The sequence below is a fragment of the Ictidomys tridecemlineatus genome, chromosome 6 (genome assembly GCF_052094955.1).
Source record: "Ictidomys tridecemlineatus isolate mIctTri1 chromosome 6, mIctTri1.hap1, whole genome shotgun sequence".
NCBI lineage: Eukaryota > Metazoa > Chordata > Mammalia > Rodentia > Sciuridae > Ictidomys > Ictidomys tridecemlineatus.
In genome coordinates this window covers 8,229,894-8,257,868 of record NC_135482.1, presented here as the reverse complement: position 1 = coordinate 8,257,868, position 27,975 = coordinate 8,229,894, and the positions used below count along the sequence as shown (strand labels likewise).

At 52.7% G+C, this 27,975-nt stretch overlaps 1 protein-coding gene across 6 annotated transcripts; it reads left to right on the top strand.

Moving 5' to 3' along the window:
- The first annotated feature begins 37 nt into the window (after positions 1-37).
- Tab1 (TGF-beta activated kinase 1 (MAP3K7) binding protein 1) lies at positions 38-27,737 on the top strand. 6 transcript variants are annotated; one of them, XM_078052708.1, is made up of 14 exons: positions 133-235; positions 3,271-3,415; positions 3,516-3,737; positions 12,518-12,654; positions 12,987-13,140; positions 14,360-14,446; positions 14,883-15,021; positions 15,310-15,423; positions 16,089-16,200; positions 19,150-19,294; positions 21,235-21,457; positions 22,752-22,914; positions 24,251-24,429; positions 27,017-27,737. In XM_078052708.1, exons 3-14 carry the CDS (start codon positions 3,642-3,644, stop codon positions 27,103-27,105), a joined length of 1,638 nt encoding a protein of 545 aa, XP_077908834.1. In that variant the 5' UTR covers positions 133-235; positions 3,271-3,415; positions 3,516-3,641; the 3' UTR covers positions 27,106-27,737. The 6 variants fall into 6 exon arrangements, 5 of the variants coding, with proteins under 5 accessions (XP_013212711.2, XP_077908833.1, XP_077908835.1 ...); XM_021724409.3 differs by lacking the exon at positions 133-235 and adding an exon at positions 532-671; XR_013440228.1 differs by lacking the exons at positions 3,271-3,415; positions 3,516-3,737 and adding an exon at positions 25,783-25,909 and having other exon boundaries at positions 38-235.
- Positions 27,738-27,975: the final 238 nt, after the last annotated feature.

Sequence of the window (27,975 nt, the reverse complement as noted above, 5' to 3'; positions counted from 1 at the left end):
TCCCTGGGGCGGGCGGGGGGGGGGGTAAGGGTGGCAGAGCGCGCCTGCGCACATGGTCCGCGCGCCCCATCCCGCCTCCCGTCCTGGGCGGCGCTGTGCTCACGCGCCCGGCGGCGCAGTCCTCCGTGGCTCCTTAAGCCGCTCTAGCCACCCTACTCGTTGCTCCGCCCAGAGGAGGGCGCGCCGCGGGGGTCCTTCCAAGATGGCGGCGCAGAGGAGGAGTCTGCTGCAGAGTGTGAGGATCCGACCCACTCCAAGTTTGGGGGTTGGGAGCCCGGGAGGGCTGTCGGTGCAGGCGCCGCTCCTGTCGGTGGCGGAGTGTGTCCGCCGCCCTAGCCTCCCTTTCGAGGCCGACGGCGCGTGCAGCGCGCGCGAGACCCGAGGCCCCGCGAGGCCTGCGCATGCGCGCCGCGGGCCAGGCCGCCGGGGTCTCGCCCGGCGGGAGCGTCCGCGGGCCGGAAGGGGTCTGGGGCGCCGCGGAGCCCCGAGCGTGCGTGCAGTAATAGCAATAGCCGCCTCCGCTTGCGTGAGACGTGATGTGCCAATGCCCTTACGTCTGTGAGGTTAATTTTCATGACAGCCTCAGGAGATAGGTACCATAGTGATTCCTGTTTACAGATGAGGAAACTCAGGCACAGAGTGGCCGTCCTCGGCCCCCGGCCGCGCAGCTGGTAAGTGGCAGAGACAGGATCAAAATCCGGCAGTTTTTCTCCCCTTAAATTAAAGCCCCGTAATCTCGGGACTGTACTGAAGCCATGACAAGCGGTGGGGACCCGGGTTTTGGTCCACCTGTGACTCACTGTGCCTTTGGCCCCCGAGAGAGTGGGGCCCAGGATGCGCCCACTCCCCCAGTGGCCCTCAGGGCTTTGTAGCCCCTGCATTTCCTGACAGGCGGGTGCACACGCAGGTTGGCACTGTGGCCTACTCTTGACCTTCCAGGGCAGGGTGCCTGTCCCCTGAGTCCTCCCCTGTTATGGCGCTCTGTGGGAATTGCCTGTGGACTTTTCTGTCCCCTGAACTAGAAAGTGGACTCCTCTAAGACAGAGGCTGTGATCTCCTGCTTACCATCGTGTCTCCTCCTGTCACCCCTGTACGCTGGGTGCTCAATTAATATCGGTGAAATATGAGTAAAGCCAGGCCCAGTGTTAAACCTTTCCCTTACAGAAAGAGCGGACTGTGGCCCTCCTGCTTGTGAGGGTTTTTGTCGTCGTTCTTTTTAGCTATACATGACAGTAGAATGTATTTGGACATGTACACACCTGGGGTATAACGTCCCATTCTTGTGGTTGTACGTGATGTGGAGTTCCACTGGTGGAGTCTGGGAGGGTCTTGAAGCCTTGGAGCTGGTGCGTGGGGCGTGGCCATCACTGCTGCATGCTAATGAGGACTTTGTGTAGACTGGAAGCAAAGAGTTCTGGCCCTCTGCTCTGTAAACTCCTGGAGGGCAGGGCCCCTGTATAAATGTCCTCATTGTAGAAAGCATCCAGGAAACACTAGCTTGATTGCACCCTTAAGAAAGAAGGACTGGGAAGAAGTGGTAAATAGGGCAGACTGAGCCGTTTTGCTGAGGAGCAAAGGGTCACCTGGATCACGCAGAGCAGGGTGGCTACCAGCTGCCCTCCCTCCTAGGTGTAATTGGGCCCAAGGGACCTGAATTAGATAGAAGTTCAGCTTTATGAGCTCTAGAATGTGCTTCTCTGGATGGTGGTGGGCTTTTTTAAAGAAAGAATTGTGTCGTGGGGCATGGTGGCACATGCCTGTAATCCCAGTGGCTCAGGAGGCTGAGACAGGAGGATCACAAGTTCAAAGCCAGCCTCAGCAACTTTGTGAGACATTGTTTCAAGATAATTTTTTAAAAGCGTTGGGGATATGGGTCAGTGTTGAAACACCCCTGGGTTTAACCTCTGATACCAATAAATAAATAAATAAATAAACAAATAAATAAATAAGAATAGCGTTAAAAACATAGCATCTTGATGTAAGGCAAGGGGCTGGCTGGCAAGGTTGTCTATACAGGGTCCCTCCTGGCCTCATAATAACCAGGACGTTCCTACTTACAGAGGATGTGAGGGTCTAGTCCAGAATGTAGGCCTTGCTGACCTGGCCTCTGACCCAAGTCTGCTGAGAGCATCTCAGACACCTGTGCTTAGCCACCTGCTGTATGGCTGCTGGCCCTGCAGGTGTGAAGATGAGTGAGGCCTGGTGTCCACTCTTACTGTGTTTGCAGTTCAACTTTGTGAAGGATCCTATACCACTGGCACGGTGGGTAAGGCACTCTTGGAAATGTAGACCTGGGTCAGTTAGGAGCCCTGGGCAGGTAGTAGAGAACTGCAGAGGCTTTAAAGGACATTGGAGCTTGCCAGGCAGGGGAAAAGAGGGACATTCCAGGGGGACATGTGTTTAAATATGTATGCATCAGGTGTCTGGAAAGCCTTTCCCAGGCTAGAATGGGTACCAGAGTCTGTGTTGAGCAGTGCAGCCGTCTCAGGTGACTGGGGCAGTGGGATTACAGGCAAGGGTGGGGGTTTGCTGATTTGGTGCTTACCAGGCTGTACCCTAATGTTGGCAGAGCGGAACATCATCCTGAAGAGTTTCGCCGTTCCTCCCTAGGTAGATTGATACCTTAACACATCTTTTTGAAGAAAGACTTTCAGGGCTGGGGATGTGGCTCAAGCGGTAGCGTGCTTGCCTGGCATGCGTGCGACCCGGGTTCGAGCCTCAGCACCACATACAAACAAAGATGTTGTGACCACCGAAAAACTAAAAAAATAAATATTAAAATTCTCTCTCTTTAAAAAAAAAAAAAAGACTTTCAGAGAAAGCTTGATATGCTAAGGAATTCAGCCGTCAGCCATGCACAGTGGTGCACCCCTGTAATCCCAGCAACTTGAGAGGCTGAGGCAGGAGAATCTCAAGTTCAAAGCCAGCCTCAGCAACTTGGTGAGGCCTTAAGCAATTCAGTGAGACCTTGTCTCTAAATAAAATATAAAAAAGGGCTGGGGCTTGGTGGTTGAACGCCCCTGGGTTCAATCCCTGGTACCAAAAAAACAAAAAAACAACCTCCCCCCCAAAACCCCAGCCCTTTCAGCCTGTTAAAACAGAGTCACTTGTCCCTGAGCCTCAGTTTCTCCAAACCAAGAAGGTTCCTGGGAATATTTCTGGTGTTAAATGAACTCACACATTATTCCCCTAACCTGGCACGGTCACACTCTAGCCATGAACTTCCAGCTTTAATCTTGCTTTTGAATGTCTTCCGTTTGTCCCCTCCAGTGTCACTGAGCACTCACCATGTGATAGGTGCCTGCAGGTATAGGAGCATTGCTGTGGTGAAGCTTATGTGTGGAGATAGGCAGTGAGCCCTGAGCCCGCACGCACGGATGATCGTGACGGCACAGTGTCTCTGATCCAACCGCAGGTGTGTTGTGAGGCACACACGAGGGTGGAGGGCCATTTTGGGCAGGGATGACGTCAATTTTTTTTTTTTTTTTAATTTTTTTTAATATTTATTTTTTTAGTTCTCGGCGGACACAACATCTTTGTTGGTATATGGTGCTGAGGATCGAACCCAGGCCGCACGCATACCAGGCGAGCGCGCTACCACTTGAGCCACATCCCCAGCCCTGACGTCAATTTTTGATGAGATGAAGTGGGGGACATGGGAAGGGAGTTGGGGGCACAAAGGCCTGCCCTTTTCAGGACTCCCAGAAGGCCAGTGTGGCTGGAAAGGATCACGTTGGGTCAGTACCATCCAAGGAAGCTGGGCCCTTTCAGGTCTGTGGGTACTGGAGTAGCCTTTGCATTCCATCCTAAGCATGATATGAAGCTTCTGGGTGGTAGGGGCCCTGGTGTGGTGTGATTTATGATCAGAGAAAAACCCTCTTTTTAGTGGCAAGAATGGAAACCTGGTACCTGCCAAGTGGCTACTAAAATAATCTAGGTGCGATAGGACAGTGGCTTGGCCAGCTGGTAGCCGGAGTGGTTGGAAGTCTCAGAGTCCAGCAGTATTTTGGCAGAAAAGCTGGTGTGTTTTACTGATGTTGGGGGCATGGCAGAGGAAGAAAAGTCAAGAAGGGCTTCAAAGTTAGTTTTGAACAACATTGGTGCCTTTTATGGTTTGTGGCCAGGGAGGATAAGTGTTTGAGGACGGTAATGTAAGTATAAAAAGAAAATCATGGGGTCCGCCTGTAACCACAGCTACTTGGGAAGGTGAGGCAATAGATTGCAAATTTGAGGCCAGCCTGGACAACTTAGCAAAACTTTGTCTCAAAATAAAATTTTAAAACAAGGGCTGAGGATGTAGCTTAGTGGTGGTGCGCTTGCTTAGCAAGCCCGAGGCCCAGGGTTGGGTCCACAGCCAGGCACTGTGGTGTGTCCCTCTCTGGAAACTGAGAACGGAAGTCACTTGAGTTCAGGAGTTTGAAGCCAGCCTGGGCAACACAGTGAGACCCTGTCTCCAAAAAAATAAAAGTTAAATACAAGATAATGAGGTTGAAATCGATTTTTTAAACTTAGACATGCGTGTTGTAAGCAATTACATCTATGAAATCACAGGTGCTAGTCATGCATTTTTTTCAATTAAAATAAGTATATACCTACGAAAGTAAAAACATCTTTTAAAAACATCATTAGGCTGTCACCTGTAGCTGTTCAGCGGCAGTCAGTCATGCAGTCCATCTGCTGCCCTGGTCCCCACAAGTACCCCTACAGGTGTTTGTTAGGGGCTCTGAAATGGCAGCTCAGGGGGCCTTTGGTGGAAACCCTTGGGGCAGTGGAGGCTAGGAGGGAGTTGGCCTTGGAGAAGTGGGTCATTCAGCAGGATAGAGATGGCTGGAGCTTTCTGGAGAGGAGAAACTGCCCCTGTCGCTGAGTCACCTTCCCGGAGGCCTTTAGTCCCCGCTGTGAGTGCCTTTTTGCCTCAGACATCCGGGTGCTCTCAGCACAGAAACACTTGGCCTTTCACACCATAATCTGACGTGGAGGCTGAGCCCTGAGCTTGGAATTGTGCTTTGTCCTCGTGTGCGACTCGGGTTGGAGATGAGCGTGGGTGTTTGCTCTCAGTGTGACACCGACACATGTGCGTGTGTAGAGTTCATGCTCAAACAGACCTGCTCAGGTGTTCGGAAGCCCCTGGCAGGTTAAATGGGTCTCTGCAGAAGCTCTTCATGCCAAATAGGGCTTCTGGACACAAAGTCAAGTCGGCGAGAGACCCTTTTGAGCAGCCTTCTCTTTTTGCCATATTTTTCATAAATTTCCTTTGAACGGCGGAGGAGGGAATGCCCTTGTGCTCACTGTCGTGTGTGAACAGATCTGTGCTGAGGGTGCCAGCAAAAGTCGCCCCCTTCTCAGCTTCCTGGAGGCTGGTGCCCTGAGCTCACCGCCTGGCATTTGGGGATGTGGGAGAAAGCATGCCTCAGGGATGGCAGGGCGGGTGGGCGGCTTGAGAATAGCAAACGTGACCTTTCTTGAAGCTGTTCCAAAGCGGGGGGACAAGCCTTGGCAGGCTTGCTGGTGGAGGGCCCTGGGTGCCTTGCGTGGGTGACTCCTGCCAGAGATGAGATGGGAAAGCTCGAAGCTCGGCCTCCACACTGCAAAGTCTCCTGTTGGTGGGCCTCCTGGAATTCTGGGCTACCTGTTACTGAGTCGGTGTCTGAGATGCTCTAAGGATCACCTTCCAGGCAGGGCTGCCACCAAAGGAGGGCCCAAATGATACAAAGAAATTCCCTTTTGTTAGTGAACCTGAGACACCATTATGGTAAGGACACATCAGTATTTTTCGGTACTACTTAGGAAAAAAAATGCTAATTAGCTTGTACCCTCTGCAGACATCATAAAACAGAAAGTGCAGGTACTTAAGTCAGTGGACTAAGGGAGCTAATTAACAGTACCAGGCTCTCCTGGGCACGGTGGCGCACGCCTGTGATTCCAGTGCCTCAGGAGGCAGAGCCAAGATTGTGAATTCAAAGCCAGCCTCAGCAATTTAGTAAGGCACCTAAGCAACTAACTTGGTGAGACCCTGTCTCTCAATAAAAATACAAAAATAGGTCTGAGGGTGTGGCTCAATTGTCGAGTGCTCCTGAGTTCAATCCTCAGTACCAAAAAAAGAAAAAAAAAAAAAAAACCCCACGAGGCTCTAGTGTGACAATGGACAGAAGCCACAGGCTGCATGTACACAGAGTGCCAAGGTGAGGCCACCGGGAGAGAGTCTCAGGGCAGGGGCTCCAGGGTTTGAGCCCTGTGCCCCGAGTCTGGGCCTCCATGAGCTGGTTCAGAGTGTGCTGGAGGGACAGGGAATAAAACTGATCAAAAAAGTCGAGAAAGCTCCTTGCCTTTCCGTTTTCAGATTTCTGATGTTCTCCAGGGAAAGACTTGATTTGGTCTTACCAGTCTCTGGGACTGTACCTGTGGGGACAGAGCTTCTTTATTTGAGGTCCCAGATTGTCTCCTGCCTTCCAGGAGTGCAGTGTTTGGTGGAAATGTCATTCTCTTCTGTGTTTGGTGTGGGCCCCTCCTGCCAGAAGCGGGTTGGTTAGCTTCCCAGGAGTTTGGTCTGGTTACAGTTTACAACAGTCATTTGGAACCCTGCGTAGGTGGCTTTATCTGCACGCGATAGAGGCTGCGTGAGGTTGTTGGTGTGAGAGGGCAGTGTTCAGTACTGCGCCAGCCTCCTGGGATGAGAGCATGAAGACAGAATCAACCTATATCAATCTAGATTTAAAAGTTTTCTGCAGGAGTGTGGTTGGGGGACACTGACACATTAGGACTTTCGGGAAGATGTTGCTGGTTTAGTTAACAGCATATAGGAACTTTGAGAAGCCAGCTAGCTGCCTGTCTTTCATTTAATATATGAAGGCTGTTGGTTTTTGAGTGTTAACTTTCTATCCTGCCACTTAATTTCTTTTATTGAGTTAATTTTTATTAATTCTTTAGGATTTCCAGGTATGCTATCATATCAACTGCAAATAGTCCTTCCCCCCTTCAGTTCTTATGCTCTTATCTTTTCTCTGGCCTGGGTTGACTCCTCCAGTTGAATGTTAAGTAATGGGGAGAACAGGCATTCTTGCTGGGTTTCTGATCATAATGGGTTCCTAGTCTTAATGGGAAAGTCTCTTCTGTTGTCTTTCCTACTAAGTAAGATGCTGGCATTGGGACTGACTAAAGTATACATTTATAGCATATTTAAAAAGTATTGATCACTGGGTGTGGTGGCACATGCCTGTAATCTCAGCTACTTAGGAAGCTGAGGCAGAAGGATTGCAAATTTGAGGCCAGACTCTGCAATGTAGACCCTGTCTCAAAATTTAAAAAAAGTAAAATGAGGGCTAGGGATATATCTCAGTTGGCAGAGTGCTTGCCTCACATGCACAAGGCCCTGGGTTCAATTCCCAGCACCACAACAAATAAATAAATAAATAGATAGATAGACAGACAGACTAGGGATGCAGCTCAGTGGTACAGTGCACTTGGGTTCAATCCCAAGTACCTCTTCCCTATCCCCCCTCCAAAAAAAAGTCTTAATCAATTTCTATTTTCTTGATTATTTTTATCAAGTAGAACAAACCCAGTTCATAAGAAGGGTTAGGGATGTAGCTCAGCACCCCTGGATTTAATCCCTAATACCAAACAAAGGAAGAAAGAAGGAAGTAGCTAGACATTAGTCTGACTCACTGTTCAGCAGACTTCCTCAGAAATAAGGTGCTTGCTGAGTAGGTTGATCATTGTCACGCACATAGGTTTTCTAGTTTGGGAGAATTTGTTATTCCCACATCAGCCAAATATGACAAATTGTTAGCACAACTTTCTGCCCCTGCTAGCATCGTCCTGGGCACCCCCATGAAGTGCTTCCAGGTGAATTATTCTTGTGCCATGATACCAGTGTGGCGAGCCCTGCAGTTGTCTATTTGATTAGTTTCCTTCTTGGCAAGACAACTTCACTAGTTTTTTTAATAGTATATCTCTAATATCAAGTTGGCCCATAAATTGTTTGGGTAATGTTTACTTTTTGCTGGAAAGTATGGATTGTTAGAAAGATTCCAGCCCCGGATGCCTGTTCCTGCCCCTTGTGGGAGTTAGAATATGGCAGAAGGGGCACAAACTGCAGTAACCATAACAGGCTTTGCATCGTGGGCGATGCATTTGTATTGTTCATCTCACAGGATGAGCTCAATCAACCCTTTGTTTTTCTCTTTCAATACTGAGGATTGAACCCAGGGTGCTCTATCACTGAGCTACACTCCAGCCCTTATTTTCTATTTTGAGACAAGGTTTTGCTAAGATGCCAGAAGCCCTTGAACTTGGGATCGTCCTGCCAGCCTGTTGCAAATGCTCAGCAGATGTTTGTTGAATGAATATATTAGTTGAATGTCCTATAATCACATAATATCACAGGTGGGTTCCCAAGACTTAATTTCCCATTTATGTAAAGGGAGATATTTATTTTGCTTTAAAATGAGACAGGTCAAGCTGGGCGTGGTGGTGCATGCTTGTAATCCTAGTGGCTTGGGAGGCTAAGGCAGGGGGGTCACGAGTTCAAAGCCGGCCTCAGCAACTTATTGAGGCCCTAAGAAACTTAATGAGACCCTTTCTATAAATAAAATACAAAAAAACATGTTGGGGGTGTGCCTCAGTGATTGAGTGCCCCTGAGTTCAATCCTCAGTACAAAAAAAAAAAAAAAAAGATGACATAATAAGTATGGAGACATGCCATGTTGATGGATTTAAAAGAACCAGCCGGTGAAGATTCCGGTTCTCCCCATATTGACCCATGGGTTTAAAAAAGGTGTAATCAAATTCTGAACAAGACCAGGCGGGAGGTGCACACCTGTAATCCTAGTGGCGCAGGAGGATCAAAGGTTCAAACCCAGCCTCAGCGAAAACTCAGTGAGACCCTGTCTCTAAATAATATTTAAAATAGGGCTGGGGATGTGGCTCAGTGGTCCAATGCCCCTGAGTTCATTCCCCAGTAATCCAAAAAATAAAAAATTCCTAACAAGATTTTTAAAATAAAATTTATATGGAAAGGCAAAGAACTAGAACAACCAAAAGAATAAAGTTAGGGCTGGGGTTGTGGCTCAGCAGTAGAGCACTTGCCTGGTATGTACAAGGCCCTCCCTCAGCACCACATTAAAAATAAAAATAAAGATGTTGTATCTACCGAAAACTAAAAAATAAATATTAAAAAATTCTCTCTCTCTCTCTCTCTCTCTCTCCCCCTCTCTCCCACAAAATAAATAAATAAATAAATAAACAAAATAAAGGTATTGTGTCCAACTACGTCTAAAAAAATAAATGTTTTTTTTTAAAGGATAAAATTAGAAGAATCACATTGTGTGATTTTAAGACTTAACTATAAAGCCACAGTAATAAAGCTGAGGTAATAAACTGTGATATTGGCAGAGAGACACACAGATCAGTAAAATAGTGGAGTCTGGAAATAGACCCATACAATGTGGCCAGTCAACTTTGACAGACATACAAAGGTAATTCAGTGGAGGAAGGCTAATCTTTTCAACAGATGGTGTTGGGACAATTAGATATCATGTGCAGGAAAAAAATGGACCTCAAGCTCCTAGTTTCTACACAAATTAATTCAAAATAGATCACAGATCTGTAAGATACAAAACTAAAAACTTTCAGAAGAAAAAAGATCTTTTTGACCCGAGCCTGAGCAAAAAGTTCTTAGGACTCCAGAAGTGTGAACCATGAAAGGAAAAAAATTGGTGAGATGGGTACCATCAAACTAAAGCCTGCTCTGCAGAAGACACGGCTGAGGGAGTGGAGTGAACGGCTGCGGACTGGGAATTTATTTATTTATGTATGTATTTATTTTTGGTCCCAGGGATTGAACTCAGGGGCACTCAGTCACTGAGCCACATCCTCAGCCCTATTTTGTATTTTCTTAGAGACCGAATCTCACTGAGTTGCTTAGCACCTTGCTATTGCTGAGGCTGTAAGAACTCAAAAAACTCAATAGTTAAGGAAACTCTATTAAAAGGGGGCTTAAGACTCAGATGCTTGAGCAGAGACAGGTGGCAAATAAGCACAGGAAACTCAACATCATTGACCTTGAGGGAAGTTTGAATTAAAGCAGGAGGAGCGCCTGCAGCCTCCTGGAAGTCCAAAACAACCAACGAAACCACACAGCGGGGAGGGGGAAGTGCAGCCAGTACAGCCACCCTGGAGGACCGCCTGGCAGAGTCTGATAAACACACATTCGCCGTATGACCCAGCAGTCCCACCCCTGGGTATTTACCCCAGAGAACCAAAGTGAATGTTTATAGCAGCACTGTTAATGATCACTAAACCCTGGAATCAGCCCTGTGCCCTCCAGTGGGTGAGTAAGTAAACATCCGCTGCTCAGAGAATGGTCTGCAGCATGAGGAGCAGCTGTGGGTGTGCACAGGAGCACACAGAGGAGTCTCGGGCATGGTGTGGATGGAAGAAGCCAGCCTCAGAGGGCACTGAGATGCACGCCCATAATCCCAGCCACCCAGGAGGCTGAGGCAGGAGGATGGAGGATGGCAAGTTCAAGGCCAGCCTTGGCAGCTTAGTAAGACCTTATCTCAAAATAAAAAGAAAGGTGGGGCCCTCCTCTGGGAATGTAGCTCAGTGGTAGTGAAATACTGTCTCAAAAAATAAAAAGGAAGAGGGGCTGGGAGGTGGCTCAGTGATGGAGCATCCCTGGCATCAATGCCTAGTACAGAAGGGAGCGTGAATATACGCTGCATGATTTCACTTACACGCTTTATTTTATTTTATTTTTTTTTCCTTGTACTGGGGACACACATAATAGACAGGTATTCTACCGCTACTTTAACCCTTTTTTATTTTTTTGAGACAGGGGTCTCACTGTTGCGCCAGCTGGCTTTGAACTTGGGATCTTCCTGCCTTAGCCTGCCAAGTTGCTGGAATCAGGGGCATGCACCACTGTGCCCAGCTGTTGCAGTGATCTCTCCATGTGTTAACAGGACTCTTAAAGTGAATTTTACTACATGTTAATTTAAGAATAAAATAGATTCCCACACCCTGCCAAAATTACTCTTGTGTACTAAATATAGAACTAAAACACTGAAATAGATAAATGTAACATAAAAGTATTTAAAATGGGGGGGGAGGTAATAAAGCAATTCCCTCTAAGTACATAAATAAACAAAAGATGAAAATAGTCACAAAGTTAGACATAGAGCCTGCTGTGGTTGCACATGCCTTTAATATCAGCTGTTCAGGAGGCGGAGACAGGAGGATTGCAAGTTGAGACCAGTTTGGGCAATGTAGTGAGACCCTCAGCAAACTAGCAAGACTGTCTCAAACAATAAAAGGGCTGTGGCTGTGGCCAGGTGCCAGAGGCCTTGTTCAGTTTGCTCTAGTTCAACACAGTGGCAGGACCTGTGTGAACCAGGGGTGGTGCTCAGGTGACAGGCCAGGCAAGGAGCAGGAATCACACCTGGGCCGTGTTTTGGGTTGTCTCTGGGCTTATCAAGATACAGCTACTCAGAGCACACCCCATAGAGATATAGGAAGTTCATCTCAGATCAGGGCCTGGACACCTGGGTGAGCATGCACGTGTCAGCCGCAGTGACGGTGTGTGGAGTAGGGTGGGAGTCAGATGCGGACAGGCGGAGGGTGGAATGGCGTGTGGAATGAGTCCCCCAGAGCTAGACTCCTGAGCCAGAGTCCAGAGGACGTGGAGGATTGCTGGGCAAGAAGACGCGGGGTGCTCTGCATGGAGGGAGAAGGGTGTGCGCAGGGCTGTGGGCTGTAGGTGTTGGCCCAGGAGGACAAGCTGGAGGGGCAGAGGGGAGGATGCCAGCAGCAGAGGCCCCAGTGTCAGGGAGAGGGTCTGCGGCCAGCTTGTGAGTGGGAGTTTCTCAAGTTCAGGCCCCAGTGAGAGTCCCGTGTGGGGAGCTGTTTACCAGGCAGATGTCCAGGGCTGTGCCCAGGTTGGACATTGAGACCTGCAGGTGTAGCCGGTGCCAGGGGACTCCTGTGCACACAGTCAAAAGCTCTGCAGGGAGGAGTGGGGCTGTAGGGAGCTTCCTGCGGGGCGATTGCTGCACAGCTCCCTGGTGGAGACCTCCCGAGCCTTGTGCTTGGGAATGCTTCTGTCTTGGGGAACCAGTTTGCGGACTAGCAAAGCCCCCTCAGGTGTCTGTTCACAGAAGCACCACTGTTCTCCAGAAAGAAGTGGAGCCCTCTGTGCATATTGCAGGGGGTGGGGTCCAGGCTCTGCTGGGCCTGCTAGGATTTTGTTGGGAAAGAAGGTAAAGGGAAGCAGGTGGTGCACACCTGTGATCCCAGGCACTCAGGAGGCTGAGCGGGGAGGATTGCAAATTCAAAGCCAACCTCAGCAACTTAGGGAGACCTTGTCTTAAAATAAAAACTAAAAAAGGCTGGAGGTGTGGCTGAGTGGTTGAACGCCCCCAGGTTCAATCTTTGTTACCCCCCCCCCAAAAAAAAAAGAAAGTGAGATGAGGTCTGCCCTGGGAAGGTGACTTCATGGCTTCCTGGCACCCTTTTCTAGGAGCAGCAACCGAGTTGGACAGACGACCTGCCACTCTGCCACCTCTCTGGAGTGGGATCAGCCTCCAACCGCATCTACTCTGCTGATGGCAAGGGCACCGAGAGCCACCCTCCAGAGGACAGCTGGCTCAAGTTCAGGTGTGCATGCAGGCCTTGCTTTTGGCAGAGAGTTGGTTTGTAAGCAAGAAAAGGCGCCAGTCTTGCCACTGTCTCGTGGGATTTGCCGATGAGATGTGGCCTACAGGAGTGGCCTCTGTTGTGGTCCCTTCGTGTGTAATTAAAGGCCTGATACAGCTGGGGGAGGGCATCCCAAGAGAGCACAGCCACAATGACATGATAGCCAAAATGGGGGGACCCCGGTGGGTACCTGAAGCTGCAGCTGATCTACCTTGGTCTCCCCAGTTCCTTTCCCTCTCCCCCACTGCTTGTGACGCCCTGGTCTCAGGCCTCCTGTGCCTTGCCTTTGCCAGGAGTGAGAACAACTGCTTCCTCTATGGGGTCTTCAATGGCTACGATGGCAACCGGGTGACCAACTTTGTTGCCCAGCGGCTGTCCGCAGAGCTCCTGCTCGGCCAGCTCAACGCCGAACACACCGAGGCTGATGTGCGGCGGGTGCTGCTGCAGGTATGGGGTACAGGCTGCTGTGGTACCCTCGCCCACTGTGTGTCCTCCCCGTCCCCCAGAACTCGGGTTCCGCAACTGTGAAATGTGACAGGATTGTTCTGAAGACTCCTGGCTTCTTCTTCCCACCCAGGGTCAGCCCTGGAAGCCCTTCCCAGCGGCAAGGACTTGCTGCTCCCAGGGAGTGTAGGGCCAGGCAGGGAGGAGCAGGGCCAGGCAGGGAGGAGCCATCCCTCCTGTGACTGGCTGGCCAAGGAGACAGCTCGGCTAGAGAAGGGGAGCCAGGGTTGTGGGCTCAGGCTGAAGTGTGGGTGGGTGCGGCCAGGCCTGGTAGGTGCTTTAGAGCGACTCCTTTCCTTGGATGTGGTCAGGTGCTTGCCTCTGACTGCGGAGAGTCCTGGGTGGGTGTTCAGGGGCCTGGCCTCCCCACGCTTGCTGGGAGTCTGCCTTTCTTTTTTCTTTTAATGTATTTTTAGTTGTATTTTATGTATTTATTTTTATGTGGTGCTAAGGCCAGAGCAGCAGGAGTTAAGGGAACAGTTCCTGATGGGGAGGCTGGTGGGTCCCAGCCCCCGGGGGGAGTCTGCCTTTCTGCTGCTGCTGTGTGGGGAGCCCTCCTGGGGGCTCCTTTCAAAGCCTAGCTGGAGGCCTTTGCCTGAGGTGAGGCTGTCCTCCTGATCCAGGAGAGCAGCCCAGCCTTCTCCTGTCCTCCTGGGCCCCAGGGCTTCTGGGCCAGTGGTTCTCAGCAGGCCCCACACCCCAGGGAAGGTGTCAGTGTCACCAGTGTCCAGGGAGCAGGAGGATTTGCAGAAGCCCTGGGAAAGGCACCCTGCTCCTCTGGGCCGGGGATGTGCCGAAGGCTGGGGAAGCTCATCTCACTTCAGAACCTTGTGGTCCCGTTCTGCAGCTGAGGAGCCCAAGGTGGCGGAGCTGGAGTTCACACCCCGCCAGTCTGATTCTAGGTCCGTGCTCTGGTCCTGCCTCCTTGAGCCTGTCTTGCTGTCCCTTCTACGATGGCTCCTGTGCACTGTGCCTGTCCCTTGGGCCTAAGTTCTTTGTCAGAGGTGATTTGCAGGAAGCATTGGGCACCTTGCAGTTTGTGAGACAGGACTGCTGTGTGCAAAGCCCCTGTCACATGACAATGGTGTCATCAGTAGGGACATTTTTGGCGTCAGGTGCAGTGGTGTGTGAGCCAGGCTCTGCCCCCTCTCTGTCCCCACAGGCCTTTGATGTGGTGGAGAGGAGCTTCCTGGAGTCTATCGACGACACCCTGGCTGAGAAGGCCAGCCTCCAGTCCCAGCTGCCAGAGGTACTCTTTCCACGCACCCGGGGAGGTCAGGGCCAGACACCTCCACTGTGTCGCTCGCATGCTGGGCCCGAGCAGCAGGAGCTAAGGGAGCACATCCTGATGGAGAGGCTGGGGGGTGCCAGGGGTTGTCCTCAAGGGACCTCCCTGGCCTGACGTGGGCAGTGAAGGGCAGGAGGAGAGGCCTTTCCAGGGCCCAAGGCCTAAATCAGTCCTTAGCCTCATCACTTATCCCTCTTGTCACCCACCAGCACCTTTGGGGCCACCACTGAGCTGGGTCACCGCCACTCCCTGGGGTTCATCCCAGGCCTCCCTCCTGGTGGTGCCACAGACCATCTGTCCTCCGGTGCTCACGTCCTTGCTCCCGAGGGTAGGAGGGCGTTGGTCAGCTGGCCCTCGAGGCCCAGCCCTGCCCTGACCCTCTGGTGGTGGGTTGCAGGGCGTACCTCAGCACCAGTTGCCTCCTCAGTATCAGAAGATCCTTGAGAGGCTCAAGGCGCTGGAGAGGGAGATTTCAGGAGGAGCCATGGCCGTGGTGGCCGTCCTTCTCAACAACAAACTCTACGTCGCCAATGTAGGTGAGCTGCTCACCCATCCAGGCGCGGGGAGGAAGTTTTGGCTTCAGGGTCCACACACATGGATGCTTTGGACGCAGAGTGTCTCAAGGCCATCCTCTGTTTCCTCCTCACTGCCACCGTGTGTCATGTCCCAGCTGGAGGTGGGCAGATGCAGGCATGAGATGCCAGCTGTGGGCAGTGAAGGGCAGGAGGAAAGGCCGTTCCAGGGCCCGAGGCCTAAATCCCTCCAGGCTGGGAGTTCCTCTCCTCTCCGCTAAGTCTCTGGTCACTGTTCACATTCTACTGCAGGTACGAACCGGGCACTTCTGTGCAAATCTACCGTGGACGGGTTGCAGGTGACCCAACTAAACGTGGACCACACCACAGAGAATGAGGATGAGCTCTTCCGCCTCTCGCAGCTGGGTGAGAGGGGGTGCCAGGCTGAGGGGTAAATGGGAGAGGAAACTGGCTCTGGGACTCCCCTGTCCTCCTTTGGTGGCAGGCAGACAGGTGCATAGTGGAAGAGCCACGAGACCCTGTGACCAGCCTTCCTGGGGCTTTGTTCAGCTCTGCTGCTTACTAAGTGGTGACTTGGGGACATATTTAAGCTTTCTCTGCCTCAGATTCCTCATCTTTGTAATGAGAATGGTAGTAACACCTACCCCAGGGTGTTGTGAGGGTTAAAAGAGTTAATAATACATGAAAATGCTCCCTAAGGTACCTGGCACACAGTAGTACTCACTGTTATTGACAGAAACTGAGAAAAGCCAAGGAACCCTGAGATTCCAGCCACTGCCTAACTTTCCTTCTTTCCCTGAGTTCCTGGCAGATGTGACAGACATGGAGGCCCTGAGGGCAGCTTGCTGCTCCCAAGGCAGACAGGGCGTGGTGGGTGGGGCCGAAGTGTGTGGAGGAGGGCCTGGACATTCTCGCAGGAGTGAGGCTGAGGACAGCAAGGGACCTTAGGTTGCTCTCCAGTGCCCTGACGTCTTCACTTCCTTCTTGGTGGGTCCTCACTCCTCATCTTGGTGGATCTGCCTCTGTCCCCTTTTCTTGGTTTTTCATGTGCACTGTTCTCCCTCTGGTAGGTTTGGACGCAGGAAAGATCAAGCAAGTGGGGATCATCTGTGGGCAGGAGAGTACCAGGCGCATTGGGGATTATAAAGTCAAGTACGGCTACACTGACATTGACCTGCTCAGGTAGGTGGCCAGCCCAGCTGCCCCCAGTTCTTTGTCAGACTTGAGGGTCTGGGGCAGAAGCACATTTCAGGCTGCAGGGTGGGTACAGTTGAACTAGTTCAGAGCACAAGGGTATTCTGTCTTCTTCCCAGAGAAGTTGGTGTAGGGTGGGACCCGAGCTCAGCAGAGTTGGGGGTCTGTGAAGCCAGACTGGCAAGGTGTCATAGTAGGGCGCTGGGCCAAAGCCCAAGGCAGCTGTAGTGCCCCAGAGCCTGGAGCATGAAGCACCTGGCATGGATGTACCTGGCATGAGGTATCTGGCATGGATAGAGATGGATGGCTGATGGATGCTGCCTGTGACAGGCCAGGCCAGAGTTGAGATTAGTTGTCCATTTCCCTCCAGGGACAGTTCCCTTCTGGGTATCACCCAGGTCCTCATGGCAACAAATTAGCTGTAGTAGGGATGGCGAGCCCTTGAGTCCACCCTGCACAGCTCCTCAGACATGGACCCCCCACTCAGCAGTGACGTGCATGCTGTCACCACCCCATAGGCATGTTCCTAGGAGGAAACTGAGGTGGCTGCCAGTCTCAGGGCTAGGGATGGTTGCGACGGGCCTGGATCCCAGGCAGTCTGAACTTGGAGCATGTGTCCTCACCTGCCGGCTGACCTTCACAGGAAACAGGCTGGGCAGACACGCCTGTGCACTTGTAGGGCACCAGTCACAGCCAGGGCTGCAGGGATCCTGCCAGAGACCCCAGCTGCAGGCAGGCCTCGTGGCTTAGTTTCAACTCCTTGTCCATCCAAGGTTTAGGAAAGCAAGTTTAGAACCTTTGTCCCTAGTTTGTGGGGTTCTCTTTGCTTTATTTGAAAGTTAGGTCTCTGGTGGGCTGGGGATGTAGCTCAGTCGGTAGAGTGCTTACCTCACATGCACAAAGCCCTGGGTTCAACCCCCAGCACCATGGAAAAAAAGAAAAAAGAAGAAAAAAATTACGTCTGTGGTACCTGGGTGTGGTGGCCCCCTGCTACTTGGGATGCTGAGGCAGAAGGATTGCAAGTTCCAGGTCAGGCTCAGAAACTTAGCAAAGCTGGGCATAGTGTCACATGCCAGCCACCCAGGAGGCTAAAACAAGAGGATTGTGAGTTCAAAGCTAGCCTCAGCAATAGCGAGGCACTAAGTAACTCAGTGAGACCCTGTCTCTAAATAAAATACAAAAAAGGGCTGGGGATGTAGCTCAGAGGTTGAGTGCCCCTGAGTTCAATCCTTGGTACCCCCCCCCCCCCGCCAAAAAAAAAACCAACAGTGAGACCCTATCTCAAAATTCCAGTACCACAGGGCTGGGGGTGTGGCTCAGTGGAGATCACTTGCCTAGCACATGTGAGGCACTGGGTTCAATCCTTAGCACCACATAAAAGTAAATAAAGTAAAGGTATAGTGTCCATGTGCAACTAAAAAAATATATACTAAAAAAAAAAAAAAAATCCTGGGCTGGAATTGTGGCCCAGAAGTAGACCGCTCGCCTAGCATGTGTGAGGTACTAGGTTCGATCCTCAGCAACACATTAAAATAAAATAAAGATATTATGTCCACTTATAGCTAAAAAATAAATATTAAAAAAAACCCAACCCAGTACTACAAAAAGAAGGAAAGTAGGTCTGGTTAAAGTGCTTTGATATGTGTAGTGAAAGCCAACCAGGACCCCCCACCCAGAGCCTTCTAGTTTCTCATGTGTCCTGCCCACAGATGTCTGTGCACGTGTGCATACATGTGCCTCTGCTTAAGTTTGTGTTTTGTGGCAACTGAGAAGCAGGCTGCCACAAGTTTGAACACACCTTCCTGGCGTTCTGATCTCACCCTTTATTGAGGTCCGGTTGACACACAAAAGCTGTGTATATTTAATGTATGCAGCTCGATGAGGTTAGAGCTGAGTTTACACCAACCCCCTGTTTTCACAAAGAATGTGCATCCCTCCTCCCCTCACACCTGCAGTGGAGGTTGCTGGGATTCCCATAGGATTCCTTACCTGAGTAGCCCCCAACTGACCAACCCTCAGGATACACTAGACTTCTCTCTTCCAAGTATTGTTACCAGGCACATCCTCATGTGCAGTGTGCATGTGCACACACACACGCAGACACACACTGGAGTTTTTTTTTTTTTTTTTAAGAGAGTGAGAGAGCAGAGAGAGAGAGAGAGAGAGAGAGAGTTTTTTTAAAGTATTTATTTTTTAGTTCTCGGGGGACACAACATCTTTGTTGGTATGTGGTGCTGAGGATCGAACCCGGGCCGCACGCATGCCAGGCGAGTGCGCTACTGCTAGAGCCACATCCCCAGCCCTGGAGTTTTTTTTTACATCTAATGACCCGCACATCAGAAATGGTCCCCAAACCCTTAGTCAGCATGGGAATCTGTTTTGGTGGAGCCCCAGTAACAGCAAGAGGCGCAAGCTTTAAGAGACAGCCATTCCTAGCCAGCACGGTGGTGCCTGCCTGTAATTCTAGTGGCTCAGGAGACTGAGACATGAGGATCACAAGTTCAAAGCCAGTCTCAGCAACTTAGCAAGGCCCTAAGCAATTTAGTGAAACTGTGTCAAAAGGACGGGGATGTGGCTCGTGGTTAAGTGCCCATGGGGTCAATCACTGGTATAAAAGAGAACGCACAAGTGTGCACATGCTACCTCTTGCTGCTCTGCCCTGCAGCCTGTCAGGGCTGAGCTCTTGGGGGTAGGAGGATGGAGCAGGGCCAGAAGCCAGCACTGGGCCTTTGCTGTCTTGACCCCACAGCCTGCCAGTTTTTCTTGCTCTCTGAGCTTTATTCTAGCAGCTGACTTTCTCTTGCCTCTCTTTCTTTCCCTCTCACCAACTCATGCATTTTATTTTACACTCTGGGTGTAGATTCTTCCCCTCAGCAGACTCAACATTCACCTGGAGACCTTTTCACACAAAGTCCTCCCTCCACTCTCTCCCCATAGTGCTGCCAAGTCCAAACCCATCATCGCAGAGCCAGAAATCCATGGAGCACAGCCTCTGGATGGGGTGACCGGCTTCCTGGTCCTGATGTCTGAGGGGCTGTACAAGGCCCTGGAGGCCGCCCACGGGCCTGGCCAAGCCAATCAGGTGAGCTGGTCGGGACAGAGCTGGCAACCACGGGGCATGACTGGCTGGCCTGCAGGGTAGGTGCTCTCCTGGCAGCCCAGAGCACTGATCCCCAGATGCCATCACCAGACACCTTTTCTGAGTGCAGAGCTGAGAGAAGGGACAGCCCAGAGCTTGGGCTGGGGATGTGGTAGAGCACTTGCCTAGCATGCATGGGGCCCTGGGTTCCATCCTCAGCACCACCCAAAAGAAAAGCCCATAGCCCTGAAAACACCTGTCCCTCCCAAAGCTCTGTTCCTGGGTGAGCAGCAGTATCACGCCCAGGGCCCTCAGGCCTGAGGGAAGAGGGCAGTGAGTTCCCCCTGGCAGCCTTATTCTGGGGTGCTGGACAGAGGCCTGGACCCAGGAGGGCAGTGGGTCAGGCTTGTTCCCCTTTCCAGGAGGGGTTCTCTGGGGCTTCAGTTCCTGGTCAGAACACCAGAGTGTCCTCCCTCCTGTAGTGGATGGGGAGGGTGACATCTCCCTTGGAGGGACCATGGTGAGGTCAGGCGTGGGAACATGGAGTGGCTTATTTCTGCACCGTGGCAGGAAGTGGGACTTGCGGGCAGGTGTTCAGGAGGAGGCTGCCCTCGCCTAGCCTTGGGTTGTGTTCGGTGTCTTCCTCCATCAGCAGTGGGTGTGATGGGGGCTCACCTTTTCTGCCTCATCCTTCTTCACTAAAAGGAAGAAGTCTTAAGTGCCTGACCACCCCTGATCCCTGTGCTCAAGGTTTTCCCACCATTTTATCTTATTATTCATTCCAGCAGCCTCCTAACAAGAGGGGCCGGTGGCTTACTTAGTTCTAGTTCAGGATCTTGCCTGAGGTGACAACGCTGATGGCAGTGGAGCTGGGTTCCTCAGGTCCAGGTCCAGGTCAAGGTCATTGCCCTTAATTGCCCTCCCTTCCTGCCTCCAAGAAGCTGGAGCCAAAGACTGGGTGCAGTAATGATGCCTGTTATCCAGCTATTCAGGAGGCTGAGGCAGGAGGATTACACTTCAAGACCAGCCTCAGCAACTTTGTGAGACCCTGTTTCAAAAAATAATAATGACTGTGTACAGAGCTCTGTGATAGAGCACCCTTGGCCCAGTAATGGGGGAGCAGGCTGTAGCCAGCCCTCATGTAGAGGATTTTGTGCTTCTAAATTTTTATTTTTTGGTACTGGGGACTGAACCAGTACTAGCTCTACCACTGAGCCATATCCTCAGCCCTTTTTATTGTTTATTTTGAGGGCCTTACTAAAACTGGCCTTGAATTTACAACCCTCCTGCCTCAGCCTCCTGAGTAAAATGGGATTAGATCCATTTTTGATGTTTTCATCAGTGTGGTTTTCTTTTTCTTTCTTTCTTTCTTTTTTTGTCAATAGAATTTTCCAGTGGCTTCTACAAGGTTCTAGATTATGCTGGACAGGGGATTTATCTGAAGGCAAGAACAGTGTCTTGTTCCGCATCCCTAATTGCTAATAAAATGCCTGATCTGGTGCATCATAGCCTACATGAAATCTTTCCAGGAAGGAAGTCCTTACTGATGTGCATCTACACTGGGCCCCATGGTAGTGTGCAGAGTGCTGTCACGTCCGTGTTATGTAACCCTCATAATGACTGGCAAGGTGGATATTATCCATTTAAACAATCAGAGAGGTCACAAGGTCACACTCTTTTTCTAATGAGAAAGTTCTTAATACTCATAATACTCTGGTTTCTCTTTGGATCATATAAATCTTTTGCCTTTTGCTAATGAGAAAGTTCCAGAAGGATTATCCTGAATGCCTTGACAAGCTCAGATTATAGGCTTGGCTAACAGGGTACTTCCTTTACCTACTGGTCTGGTAAAACCTAAGTCTCTCAAAGAAGGCTCTGGAGTGACCACCCCCAGGCCCTTGGCCACCCCTCATTCCTCACCAGGTTCATTGCCCTGTCTCCAGGAGATTGCTGCAATGATTGACACTGAGTTCGCCAAGCAGACCTCCCTGGACGCAGTGGCCCAGGCTGTGGTAGACCGGGTGAAGCGCATCCATGGTGACACCTTCGCCAGTGGTGGGGAGCGTGCCAAGTTCTGCCCACGGCACGAGGACATGACCCTGCTGGTGAGGAACTTTGGCTACCCGCTGGGTGAAATGAGCCAACCCACACCAACCCAGGCCCCAGGTATGTGTACTTTATAGAGAGGCTGTACGTGGGTACAGAGCCGCTGAGCCTTGGACTAGCTCCTGGAGTGCAGGTGGAGCTAGGAGGTTTGGGTTGCAGTTCTAACCCAGGCCCCTGACCTCCAGTCTCTGAGCCGCCCCTTGTTGTTTTCTTTTGTTTTATTTATTTATTTTTTGGTGCCAGGGATTGAACCTGGGATGCTTAACCAAGAGCCACATCCTCAGCTCTTTTTTTTTTTTTTTTTTAATATTTTTTAGTTGTTGATGAACCTTTATTTTATTTATTTGTATGTGGTGCTGAGAATCAAACCCAGTGCCTCACACATGTTAGGCAAGCGCTTTACCACTGAGCCACAACCCCAGCCCCCTCAGCTATTTTTTATATTTTATTAAAAGCAGGATCTCACTGAGTTGATTAGGGTCTTGCTGCTAAGGCCGGCTTTGAACTCGTAATCCTCCTACCTCAGCCTCCCAAGCTGCTGGGATTACAGGCGTGCGCCATTACACCTGGTTGCCCCTTTATTCCTTGTCTGTGAAATGAGGGTAGCACCACCTGCCCTGTCCTCCTGCAGACCTAAGGGGTGAACAGGTGGTGTGCAGGGTCACAGAGGCACATGAAGGTGACAGCACCCCTGGCTGAGGGCCCCGCGAGGCCAGATCCTGACCTGCATTGCTTGTTGTTGTCCTTGTGAGCAACCGTAAGGACAGGAAGAGGAAACAGTTTCAGAGCAAAGGGACCTGGGTAAGATTAGGTACTGGACAGATGGTCAGGCTGCAGCATCTGGCTCTGTCTCTGGCCTCATTGGACAGGGAAGACTGTTACTTTCTTCCTTTTTCCTTTTAATTCTTAAATCATAAGCACAGAGATGGTCGTGCCTTGGGGTGTCCCTCCCAAGGCATCACTGGGCTCCTCGGGGCTGACTTCCTTTTCTTTTTTAAACAAGGAAACCTTGGAGCCCAGGCATCCCTGATGCTTTGTGCCCTGGGCTTGCTGGAGTTTCTCAGGCTCACTGTTCCTGCAGCCATGTTTGTATTGGGTCGAGATCCACTAGGAGCAGATCCACTTGGATCATCCACAGGAAGCCCCGTCCTTGGATCATCTGCGGGAAGCTGGGCTCTTGATTCCATTGAGCACCAGTGGCTTCCCTGGTGGAGGGAGGTCCCAGCCTCTCAGGAAGAATCTCTACCAAGGGACACTCCTGGGCTGCCCCAAGGGGCAAGGGCTGTGCCCCATCAGCCCCAGAGTAGCCCTACCCTCCTCCTGATCTGGTGCCCAATGCTCTCTCCCCCTACAGCTGCAGGGGGCCGCGTGTACCCCGTGTCCGTGCCCTACTCGAGTGCCCAGAGCACCAGCAAGACTAGCGTGACCCTCTCCCTCGTCATGCCTTCCCAGGGCCAGATGGTCAATGGGGCCCACAGTGCTTCCACCCTGGACGAAGCCACTCCCACGCTCACCAAGTAAGCCCTGGGGCCCTGCTGAGGGAGATCTCCTTAGAGCCCAGGGCAGGAAGAGGTGGCACTGTTGGTCCAGCAGCTGGATAAAGCTGGACCTGCGGGGAGGGGGGGGGCGGCAGGGGGTCTGCCAGGGAGCAGGGCTGCTGAAGGTGCCAGCCTGCTGCTCTGCCTGCTGGGGCCTGTGTTCTGGCTTTTGTTCACCAGGACATGCTCTCATTCTTCTCCCTGTGGCGTAGGTGGCTCCCTGTGGCCTGGCCTGGCACAGCTGCTGCTCTCAACTGTGATGCCCAGAGTCCAGCTTCTAAGGGGGCTGTCTAGATTAAGAGGGGTGCGTGGAGGCCGCAGCCTGGGTAGGATGCAGGGGTCACCTCTGTGCAGAGCTGCCTGGCAGGCCTGGTGTCCACCACCCACACCCCCCACCCCAGGAAGCCCCAGACAGATCTGGTTTCCACATTCCAGCACAGAATAATAGAGATGCCACACCCAGCCCATCCCAGGGTGGCCAACAGGATGTGGCCAATTACAAGTGGCTGAAAGGAGGGAGTGGCCTGTTTTCTTCCACTCTGCAGGGGTCCTTCCTTCCCCTGCCTCTCCCCCCCCCCCCCCCCCTGTCCTTGCTGTGGCGGGTGGGAGCCTGCCAGGCAGCCAAGCTCCACCTCCAGCACAGGGTCGGGTGGCCGATCCTTCACCCCTGTGGGGCTGCCCCAGGAAGCCACCAGCTGTGTCCACAAGGCAGAGCCTGATGGCTGTGGACTGTCCCAGATAAGACAGGACACTCAGCATCCTCTGCCTCTGGCCTCCTGGGCTGGGTGGCCTCGTCCCTCCCAGCTCCGAGAGTTGGTTGGGTCCCACCAGGGCTGACCCTGTGCCTGAGCTGGGTGTCCTGGACATTGACAGGTCAGCGGCTAACAGATAGTTCTGTGACAGAAGGTGGGTGTCCAGGGCCTTGGAGAGCATGGGCACCTGTCCCTGTGTGGCCAGGGAGGGAGCAGGGGGAGGGGAGTGGAGGCAGGTGTCTGGAAGGGACTGGCTGCCTGTGCTCAGTGGGCGAGGGTCGGGTGGGGTGGAGGCGTGGCCAGGCAGACTGGGAGGCTGGCAGGGGTGCGGCTGCCTGTCCCACGGGAGCCATTCACCAGGAGTGGCTGATTTAAACAGCCACATGCGGCCAGTCCTTAAGAAACGTGTCTGACATTTTATCTGTCCTTCTGTGGCCACCTTTGCCAGAGATTCCTGTGGCCCAAGGGCCTGGTGAGTCAGGGAATTCTCTGTCCCCAGGACAGGGGTCAAGGCCCCCTTGACCCAGCCATCCCAGAGTGGTTCTCCCCTCTTGTCCCTGCAGCCAGAGCCCGACGCTGACCCTGCAGTCCACCAATACGCATACCCAGAGCAGCAGCTCCAGCTCCGACGGTGGCCTCTTCCGCTCCCGGCCTGCCCACTCTCTCCCGCCTGGTGAGGACGGCCGCGTGGAGCCCTACGTGGACTTTGCTGAATTTTATCGCCTTTGGAGCGTGGACCATGGTGAGCAGAACGTGATGACGGCACCGTAGCCTGAGTACAGCCCAGTGGACCTCAAGTGAGGGCAGGAACCAGCCCTGGTTCAGCCTTTCCTGACTGCCTGTGCCCAGGAGCAGGGGCACCCCTGTCCTCGGCCTGCACTGGCCTCTGCCCCGAGGCTCTTGGGCTGTAGAGCTGCGGGTGCAGACTGTGCTGCTTGTCCACACCTGCACCTCGTGGGAGGCTGGAGGCTACTCTGCCACAGCCTCAGCCAGGACATTGCTGTTCCTTAGCAAGGGCCCAAGTGTGGAAGCTGTAGCTGGCCTGCAGGCCACCGGGGATTCCTTCAGCCCTGCAGCAGCGTGGGAAGAGGCTGTCCTGTGGGCCCCGAGGGCCACCATCTCCTGTAAAATAACCTGGGCCACTGCTAGCGCCCCTCCACTCCCAGGAAGTGGTTTCCCCTCTCCAGCTTCTCAGCCTCGTGCTCCCATGGCCACCGGGACCAGGTCAGACGGAGAGGACCCGAGAGAACTGGCCTAAGAGAAGCCCTGGAGCTGCCAGAGGGGCGTGCACTGGGCAGCTGGGCCTTCCCAAGAGGGTGCAGGAGAGGTGAGGCTGAGCCCCCCTGAGCTGTGAAGAGGCAGGGCAGGCCCAAGTCAGTGAGCCAGTTCCACCCTGCATCCTCCCTGCTGGTGCTAGGGAGGCCACATTAGGAACAGGTGAGGTGCGTGGCCTTTACACTGGGGACGATTCTGGAGGACTCTGGTTGACACACTGCCTGTGGGTCAGGCTGAGGGGCGTGGTCAAAAGAGAAAAGAGCAAAAACTGGTTCCAGGAGGGAAGAGATGCCTCAAGGCCTTGAAGGGAAAGGACTGGGCTGGCCAGGACTGGGCTGCACCGCTTCACACGGTCTGTCACCACTGGAGGGACACCGCCAGGGCTGCCAGGCAGGGTTGCCATTCCCGTTTTCAGAGGAGGAAACAGAGACTTGCCAGTGTCACACCATCGATGGCAGAGCTGGAGCTCAGGCCTGTGGCTTCTTTAGAGTCTGCAACCCATGATGTCCCTCTGGCCAGGGACCTGCCACCACTGAACAGCCCCAGTGTGCTTGTTCTCTGCAGTGTGGAGGCTGGCCCCAGGGTCCCCTGCCCACTCCATGACCCCAAAGTCCATTTCTGCAGCAGAGCTGAGGCCAGTGCAGTGCCAGGGACAGGCCGGGTCTCCTGGGGAAGCAGAGGAAAGGCAGCTGCCCGCCCCTGTGAAGCCACCCATCGCTCTCCTGCAGGGAGCAGGTTAAACCGTCACAAAGGCTCTGGAACAAAGGGAATTCTCCCAAGGAATGTCTCTGTCCCTGTTTTGGTTCTGTTTTTAATGCAGTAAAGTCACACACGGTGGCGTCACATGGTGCAGTGTTCCTGCTGGCAGTCTGTCCCACATGACTCTCCCTGGGAGGTGGCTGCCTCCTGTCCTGCCCAGGATGCTAAGGACCAAGCTAGCCAGGCTGGTAAGGGCAGGGATGGGGTGGAGCCAGGGTCTTAGGGCTGACCCCTCCCACAGCTCCAGGGGAGACCCTCATTCCCTGAGGCAGGTGAGAGCCTGGAAGCCCACTGCCAGCCCCATCCCTTGACAGCAGCCTGGGGCTCCACTGGGGCCCTGGACTGGACCAGCCAGAGAGCAAGGTCCCCAGAGCCACTGCACGGCCCAGCTGAGGCAAGAGGGCACTGAGGGAGGCCCACAGCACCTGGGCCACCACTGGTTGCTGTGGCTTCCGGGCCTGGCCCCGGCCTCTGAGTGTCCTGAGTTGGCCATCCACCAGGCTGCAGTGCAGGTTCCCAAGACACCCCTGCTGATGGGGCACCTCCATGGGTGGCTGTGGGAGGGGACAGGAGCAGGGACTCTGGCTGCCCTGAGTCACAAGGGAAGGCACAGGGCTCTCCGCATGCTGCCCCCTTCTCGTTCCCTCCTGTGGGAGGCCACCCGCCCACTCTGCTCAGTTTTCCTAGAAACTCACGAATGTCACTTGCTCCTTTTTCTGTGTCATCTCCCTTGTCCACTGTTATCCATTTTGTGAGGACAGCGACTTTGTGACCTTTACTCCACTGGGTCCAGCCCTAAGGCCCCTAGTGGGCCCTCTCACAGTGCTGAGGGACTCAGTGGACAAGTGAGTGGGAGGAGGACTCGTCCTGTGACCTGGGCCAGGGGCTCGCACTGAGCCTTGGCCTTGCCCTCTGTGAAGATAGGATCCGCTTGTTGAGATTGGCCAGTGGCCCCAGGCGGTCCCCTCCCTACCTCTGCTGTCCTGCCCGCGTGGAGCCTGGTCCAGGACACGTCCCTAGAGGAACACTACCCACAGGCACATGCTCAAACCTGGGGGGGGGGGGGAAGGACAGCAGGCTTGATGCCCCTGTGGCTGCTGGGACCCAGGGGCTGGGTGGTGGCTGTGGTTCTTGCCTCCTCTCAGCCGCAGACAGAGGCCGTGGCCAGGCCCCCTACTCCTCCTCAGGAGTCTTTGGTGATGCTTCCTTCTGGGGACCTCTTGAAACCTGGGAGAACTCCGGTCACTGCCACTCATGGTGGGCTCAGCACAAGCACACTCTGTTCCCACTCAAAGGTGACACCAGCCCAGAGCAGACCAGTGCTGGACATTTCCTCGAGACTGGGTGGCCTCATGAGGACAGACCGCCTGGCAGCCAGCCTTGAGCAGTGTTGACCCCAGCGCCTGGACCCCATAACTGCCTTTGCAGACCCCACAGGTGTCGGAGGACCCTGGACTGTGGCTGTTGCCAGATGCAGCCCTCTTGCCTTGTTCTCGGGTCACCAAGGGACCGGGGTAGGGCAGAGGCGGGCCTTCAGTGCCGTGGCTGGTTTCCACTCGCACCAGGATGAAGGTCCTGCACTGTGGCCTCTCAGGCCATCCCAGGGCCCACTTCTGAGCTCAGGCACCTCCGTGGCCCCAGCCTCTACCTCCAGCACCTGCTTTGCCGCTGGTCCTCCCCAGCCCCAGGACGACCACGGACAGGTGGGGAGCCACAGAGCAGGGCTCCAGAGCATGGCTACAGGAAGGTCTTCACCCCAGGCCCCAGGGTTTGGGGGTCAGTAATATTAAAATTCTCTCTCTTAAAAAAAAGAAGTTAGATGTGTCCTCATTTTGTTCTGTGAGGGGGGGTGCCGGGAATTGGACCCCTAGGCAAGCACTCCCCTAGAGCTACGTCCCCAGCCCTTGTGGTTCATTCTGAATACGTGGATTCTGTAATTAAATTCATACTATCCCTGTGTTAATTTTATTTTTTATGTAAAAAGGATATTTAATAAGAATAGAAAAACAAAGTAAATTTTTTTGCCTTTCTATTTATTTACCCTTTTTTTTTTTTAAATGCAGCAGAGTACATTTCTATTGCACACAAATGGAGCACACCATTTCAATTCTCTGTACACGGTGTAGAGACGCACTATTCATGCAATCATACCTGTGCTTAGGGTAATGATGTCCATTTCATTCCACCATCTTTACTGTCCTCAGAACCCCTCTCCATCTCCCACCCCCCGTGTTAATTTTTTTTTTTTTTTTTT

Bases quoted from the DNA above. Each gene is read 5' to 3' on its own strand.
- Tab1 (XM_013357257.4), top strand. From the start codon at position 53: ATGGTCCGCGCGCCCCATCCCGCCTCCCGTCCTGGGCGGCGCTGTGCT. The intron at 13,141-14,359 runs GTATGGGGTACA...CTGTCCCCACAG, and splicing joins TGCGGCGGGTGCTGCTGCAG to GCCTTTGATGTGGTGGAGAG. The intron at 24,430-27,016 runs GTGAGCAGAACG...TCCCACTCAAAG, and splicing joins CCTTTGGAGCGTGGACCATG to GTGACACCAGCCCAGAGCAG.